The sequence below is a fragment of the Atta colombica genome, unplaced genomic scaffold (genome assembly GCF_001594045.1).
Source record: "Atta colombica isolate Treedump-2 unplaced genomic scaffold, Acol1.0 scaffold142, whole genome shotgun sequence".
Classification (NCBI taxonomy): Eukaryota; Metazoa; Arthropoda; class Insecta; order Hymenoptera; family Formicidae; genus Atta; species Atta colombica.
In genome coordinates, this window is record NW_017259231.1 from 1,192,102 (window position 1) to 1,199,841 (window position 7,740).

Consider the following 7,740-nt stretch of genomic DNA (forward strand, 5'->3'; position numbering starts at 1 on the left):
AAATAACATAGAAATGCTAATTTAAATAATGCTAAATTAAATAGTTCCAATAATAATGAGTTTAACGAATATTTATAAATATGAGGAACAAAATTATTACAGAATTATAAAAAATATTAAAAATAGTTATTATAGAATATTAAAAATAATATATAAAATATTGATATATACATATCCTGCTTTAGTATTTAATAATATATGATATTATTACACAAATATTTTTCCCGGAAAAAATTGAAGATTCGAAACATTTTTACGCGTAAACTTGTCTATTTTATTTTGATTTCTTTAAACGTGTTGTACATACTTTAATCATGTTATTTATGTCTCATAAATCTTCGAAGAGAATAGAATATTCTTACACATGCTATTGACTGACCCGTGCTATCGTGCTTCGACGAAATGCAAATAATCTTTATAGGAGAGATGTTGCTCGTGTGTCGGCAAGAAGGAATATAAAAGAACTATTGGCAACACCGCTAGTCTAAGCCGATCTCTTTATGTACGAGGGTCCCTATGTATTGGGTTGTCCGGAAAGTTCGTGCCGATTTTGAAGGAAAATTGAAACGCAGAAGATTTAAATTTTAGTATACATTTATTAAATTATATAGGTTAGTCGGCACGAACTTTCCAGACAATCCAATAGATAAGTGTTTGCTTCGTCCACTTGAAAAAAAATTAACTTTCGTATAAATACTTTGACGAAAATATTTAGCTAAAAAAACAATCAGGCGTCCAACGAACATTGCGATCATTCCACATTTAAAAATTAATCCGAATTGTTAATGCAAAAAATTTGTATAAAATTTATATAGTTTCATCGCTCGTGCGTCATTTCGTATATAGTCATTGGATTATTATAATTTGACTTTCAAATTTTTATACAATAGTCTTATTATAATTGTGCGATAAGAACTTGTGTGATTTTATACAAAATTCTTTGAAATGTATTTGTCTTTATCGTCATTTCCTATCATGCAGAAGCTGTGTGAAGAGCGCTTCGGATATGGGTAGTGCAAGCATTTGTAATTAATTCTCAAAAATGATTTTTTGGAAAATGAATATATATTGTGGAATTTATAATAAAATAATTAACTTGTCATAAATAATTTTCAAAATTTAAAAAAAAATATTAAGTGGTGGAGGCCAGGTTATTAAAAAATAACAAGAGTTGTATTATCATTTTAAAGTATTCTGAAATCATTTAACTCCTATTTACAAAATTTTTCTATTTTTATAGACGATATTCGTTTCGAAAGAAAATAAATTTTTTTTTACAGAGATGTTCCATTCCTTAAAAAAGTGCATGAGAACAAGTACAAAATAGACATCTTTTTTTTGTTAAAAAAGGAGAAACTTTACAAGTACTTCCTATGGGGAAGTTTTCAGATTGCTTTTTATCGATTACATTTCTTTTTAGTATCTAATCCATTATTGAAGGCAGACAGCAAACGGCAATATATTACCTGAGTGTCTCCAGTATTATTTTGATCTACATATAAGATCTAGACTACATATAAGAAATTTACAAAATTTTTCATATAATTTTTCAGAATTTCTATATAATTTTATAACTTTCTCATATTTTTTGTATGAATTGGAACATTTCTCAAAAACTCTACATCTTTTCTCAGAATTTTTTATATATATTAATTATAAAATATCGTAAGATTTTTAAAATTTTTTGGAAGTATAATTTCTGACGTGTTGTATAATTTCTGAAATGTTATAAAATTAAAAAAAAATTTTAAATATTTTTTAAAAATCATGAGATTTCAAAATATTTCAGAATTCACTTGTATGAAAAATTCTGAGAGAAGATGTAAACTTTCCAAATATTTCTGAGTATTTCTGAAAAATGTTTCAATTCATATAAAAATTATGAAAAAAATTTTCACCGGAGTAATATTTAAGTTATAGTAAAAAATAGCAGTTATAGCAAAAAAAATTAATGCTTTAAATTAAGTTTTGTTCAAATCATATCAATAAAATCGTGTAATTTTTAAATTTAAATATTTTAAAGTTTCTTTTCATCATGACATACTTATATATGAAGAACAATTACGAAAATAATTCTTGAAATTTCTACTCTGCTTAATAAGCTGCTTAATCTGCCGGATTAAAAAAGAAAAGATATTGCTTCAAATTATTTAAATTTAAGATGATATAACAAATGTCATAAAATACAAGATATGCGAAACTTGATCCAAGTTATCTTTGCATCACGAAAAGAGATATCCGTTCCATACAGATAAATTATCGCTCTGGAACGATATAGTAATTTTCGCACTCTTGCTAAGAAATCTTATAATAGACAGTTATATATTTTCAAGAAATATAATCATTGAAATATATGATCGTTCAAATATATATTTTGATTAAATATCAAAAGAGAGAATATTAAAAAGGAGATGCAAACCAATGCAATTCATATCTTTAAAAAAATCAATAACTTTGACCGATATATCACTGTGTCATGTGAAATGAGATGAAATTTCTATCTTTATATTAATTTATAATTTTTAAGAATTTATAATGTTTTCAAAAATATGACTAAGTCGATCCTGCCAGGATTCGAACCTGGAATCTTCTGATCCGTAGTCAGACGCGTTATCCGTTGCGCCACAGGACCGTATTAAAACCCTTTTCTTTCGTAAAGGTTCATCAAATTAATTAACATGAATCTATATTTTGAACATTACAATATATATATATATAAATCTATAATTAATTTAATCGGAGTTTGATCAAATTATCTGATATATGAATAATAAAAAGTTGTAATAAAAAGAAACTTTAAAATAATTTGAAAATTACACAATTTTATTAATATGATTTGGACAAAACTTAATTTAAAACAATCAACATTTTTTGTTACTATTTTTTACTATAACTCAAATATTAGCTAGAATTTTGTAAACTTTATTATATGTCTAAATTAACCTACACAGAAAAATATCATTCTACTAAGACAAATGATTACTCAATTTATTTTGGCTACGAGATGACAGAGACATAAAATATTCGAGGAGAAATAGTAAAATCATTTTAACATCGCAAAAATTTCGAATAAGAATATGTGATAAAACTGTTATATCAATAGCGATGATTAAATCGCAAATTTGTTTTAATTTTATTAAATTGTACACTGAGGATGACCCGATAGGGATTGAAACGTATGATTATGTTTTTATATGTATTTATATGTATTTATGTACTTCTAATTTAATCATTAAATATTAGATTGATTTCCAACATTAGTTCATCATCTAGTTGAGACTCGTAGTTCTGATTACAAAATAATTTTTATCATTTGATCTATATATATATGTGTGAACGCACGTGCGTGCGTGCGTGCGTGCGTGCGTGCGTGCGTGCGTGCGTGCGTGCGTGCGTGCGTGTGTGCGTGTGTGCGTGTGTGCGTGTGTGTGTGCGTGTGTGTGTGTGTGTGTGTGTGTGTGTGTGTGTGTGTGTATGTGTACACATTCATTATTCCATTTACTTTCTTCTTTTAAATAACGTTATTTTTAATTAAAAATATTTTCTTGATAATAGATTTAAAATATATTTGTAACAAATTTTGAAAAAATTCATTATTATATATGTGCTCAAAATAAGAACTTATTTTCTTTTGAAAAATATAAAATTGATTGAAGAAATGACTTTATGTAATAAACAAATCGAATTTATTTTAAACAACAATTTTTTATCAATGACTGAGATATCGTTAACGCAAGTTGGACATTTTTTTTTATTTCTCAATGTTTTGGATTTATTTTAATTTTATGTTATTGACTTTCTTTTATTACAATTATCAATCAAAAGCAATATATACACACTAAATATATATGTTTTTATCTAATTATATTTTACTCAATAGTATTTATCTGAATAGTATTTATCTGAATCTACTGCTATATCATAAAATAGAAATTTATTTTTAGTGTGCAGGTAATAAAAATAAAAATTTTAAAAATTTAAATGATGTATTACAATACAGTTCGTAACTGTTATGTTTACAAAATGAAATTTATGTAAAATCTGTAAAATCTGTAAAATATTATCTAGTATTAAAGTTTGTCGATATTCTAGCATTTAGCTGACCTTCGTTTATCATATTTACACTTCTTTTCATTTATCTGAAATTTACATGCTTTATGAAATAATAAAAAAAATCAAGTATTTTGCGTTTCAGCCTATCTGTGTCTATTTCCAGTTGCTGATATTGCAAGATTACATGGCAGACAAGTTTTTAGATAAAACGATGATGTGGACAAACTTTAAACCTACTGAAAGTCAACGATGAATGAGTTCATGCCTGTTTGTATGATAAAAAATCCTATAGTCCTTGCAAATGTTGATAACATATGCACAAAAAATTGTAGTCAACTGTAGTTGCAAAAAAAATTGGCACACAATACTCAATTTAAAAAAAAAATTATATGCCAAAAAGTAAAAATAGAAAATTTTCGCAAATTTTCGCTATTTTTTTCTTCCATTTTCTTCTTCTTTTGGATTTATGATCAAAAACAATTTTGTATATATCTAATCGATAGATTTAATTTGACTACAAAAAAGTTCTCTTAAAGTTATTTCATATTTTGCATCGTTTTTTCGATCGATATATTAAAAATAATGAAAAATAACATTTTTTATTAATATCTCCGAAACGCGTCACTTAATTTAATAGCATTTTTTAACTTATTTATATGTTATTCGAATGATCGAATGAATCAATAAAACTGCACTAAAGAATTAGTTCCTTTCAAAAAACTCTTCCGATAGTAGCCTATCATGCATGCAAACGAAACACAGCCTATGCAAACATGGCCGCCTGTCACGAAACATATAGCTGTGCTAACTTTACTTTGTATTTATTAAAGAAAGTCAGTATGAAAGTCAGTTCTTTGTTAATATTATAAAGCCATTTTTTAGAAACAATCTTATGCAGGAACTGAAAGTTAAAACTTGTGACAAAGTTTAAGGGCATTTTTTGTAAATGAAATTTAATCAAATAAAATTTATAAAATGTGAATGATAAATATAATTAATATATTTAGAACATGTATAAAGTGAAAAAGTTAATAAATATCCTGGATAAAAAATTTTTATGAAAAATTACACAGATGAGATAAGATCTTAAAAATTCTTAATTTTTCGTAGATATTCTTAGTGCGATATAAAATGGCGTTGCTTGTTTGAAAAACTAAGAAATCCTCCATCTTTTCCATATACGCCTTCGCTGATGCCAGCCTGACGTTGCATTACGAACTGTTATGGGACATTTTTTTCATATCTTATGTTTCAGAAAACAAATATCACTCTACGTCTCACTATGAATATCTACAAAAAAACTAAGAATTTTTAAAACAAACCTCACTCTACATTCTACTACAAATATCTACGAAAAATTAAGATTTTTTAAAATCTTGTTTTCTATATTTTTCCGTAAAAATTTTTTCTGTCAGAGATAACTCTAAAATTTGTCATGAACATGAATTATAGTATACATTTCGTAATTATATGATATATTACTCCAGGAAACTGAGATTTTCATACATAAAAGTTAATTTTTGAACATAAATAAACTGTCGATTTTTGGTTGTCTATGGCCATAATCATACTACAGGTTGTCAATTATGATTGCTGGTTTAGTCAGTTATGATTATCTGTTTTATTTTAGCCAATCATGAGAAATTTCTATAATTTATAAGTGAAGTTTATAAGTATAAATTATAAGTTAAGTTTCTCTTTAAAATGGTTTTTAATCATTACGCTACAATTCTTTTCTAAGAATTAAGAGATTTAAAGTGAATAATACATTTTCTAGTCTTTTCTCTAAAAATTTCTCAAAATTTTGCCGTCGGTAGCATTATCCGATATTCACTTAATTTATATTTTCGTTTAATTGTCTAAGAGCTCAATTTAGAACAAATACCAATTATTTTTACCGTCAACTCGGTGCTGTTTCAGATTTATTCGATCGCGGCAAATGTATCTGCAAACATGGATATTTGCAATAGCACACATAACTTATGCCCGTAAGTATCTTTCGTGATGGCTGATTTTTTTTTAGGAGAGATAGTCAATAAAACGTCACTCTCAGCCTTCTTGATATTCAACGAATAATAAAGATAACAACATTGTTTGATTATTGATGGTTTTTATTTGTTGATACAAATCAACTGTAAAGTATCATTTTATCTTTGTTACTCGCTGAATGTTAAGAAAGATAAAATAATACTTGTGTCGATTTGTATTATCAAAAACACCTTGGAAAGCACCCTGTCTGTTAAAAGAAAAGCAGCCGACATTATGGAATTACATGCAGCATTCACAAAGCTCGTGATGTCATATTTCTGTTAGAATACGTCGTCGCCAAACGCGGTGTATGCAACGGCTACAAGTCCGGCATAGACGATCTTCAGACATTCGAGTTTATCAGCAAGCTGAAATTGGATCTGTTGGACGCGCGTTACAGTGGCATGACGAAGGTCCGAGGCAGTAATCGCATGCAGACGGCATACCGGCTGGAGAAAGGCACTGATGTCACCCTCCCGACGAAGTATTCAAATTAGCTCGCGTAGAAACAACAGTCTGGCCCGACTTGGTCCATAGACTTCAATTAACTCGGCGATTAATTCAACCGGCAGAATTAGCTTAAAGCAAAATATTCAATTATTTAATGTGTTGCCTCTAAAAATTCTACTAATATCGATGAAAATATAAACATTGATTAAATCAAAGTTTCAAAATCATCCTTAAGTCCATTTCTGTCAATATAAATTAATTACTTTGATCTCAATTAAATTTACTTGTTATTCTCTTCTAATTCTAAGAATTAGAAAAAGATAGATAATAAATTAAACCAGATTAAAATTAATTTATATTGGAAAAATGGACATTAATCAGTATGAGCTCTTTATGTAGAATTTACAAGAGCTTTAAAATTGTAATTTAAATATTTATCTATTTAAATGATAAATCGAATATAGCATTGCAAATTTTTTCAATTAATTAATAAATTATTAATAAATAATAAAATTTTTCAGTATAGTCCTCAATACGTTTTTCTGTTAAAGGTATTGATTAGCGAAGTGCTAATCCTCCTTTTACGCCTTTTACATCCTTTTCTAGAGACATCATACCCAGCGGGCTTCCAGAAGAATTCTCGTTGGTGTACACGCTGAGAGCTAGGAAATCACCGAAGTATCCTTGGCATGTCATTAAGATTGCGAACGTGAACGGTGACGCTCAGTTTCTCATCACAATGAATTCCAGGAAGCGAACACTGGATTTTTCATCGATCGACCATAAGGGAGAATTACAGACGATCTCTTTTGTGAATGATCGCGTGAGTGCCATCATTTGCCACATCCATCATCGTTCTAGAATAGTTTGTTTCGCGCGTGACAGTTCTCCATTCCTTAAATAAACGCTTGTCACTAAACGGAATGATGAAAGCAAAGTCATGGAGAATCGTCTGAATTAATAAATCATCGACGTTTTTTTTGTTTGGAAAAAGCAATATTTATATCTCTCTCTATTGAAATATTGTATCGTCCCAGATAGGAGATTCTAAATTCGAGCACGCCCCGATTTGCGATAATACGCTGTGGAACATGTAATAACACAAAATCGTAAATTCTGTCGAGTGGATCGTTTCTTCAAAGTATTGCCAAGAAAAGAGAGAGAGAGAGAGAGAGAGAGAGAGAGAGAGAGAGAGAGAGAGAGAGAGAG

At 28.1% G+C, this 7,740-nt stretch overlaps 1 protein-coding gene and 1 non-coding gene across 2 annotated transcripts in view; one reads left to right on the forward strand and one right to left on the reverse strand.

Moving 5' to 3' along the window:
- Positions 1–2,559: 2,559 nt before the first annotated feature.
- Positions 2,560–2,632, reverse strand: Trnar-acg. The gene has a single exon. It is a non-coding gene; the product is annotated as a tRNA-Arg (tRNA).
- Positions 2,633–5,980: 3,348 nt separating this feature from the next.
- The window catches only part of LOC108685010 (collagen alpha-1(I) chain-like), an 11,746-nt gene continuing 9,986 nt past the window's right edge, over positions 5,981–7,740 (forward strand). The window contains exons 1-3 of the mRNA XM_018189608.1: positions 5,981–6,041; positions 6,367–6,565; positions 7,138–7,354. Of these exons, the coding sequence (XP_018045097.1) occupies positions 5,993–6,041; positions 6,367–6,565; positions 7,138–7,354 (465 nt within the window). The 5' untranslated portion in view covers positions 5,981–5,992. The remainder of the gene's footprint in view (positions 6,042–6,366; positions 6,566–7,137; positions 7,355–7,740) is intronic.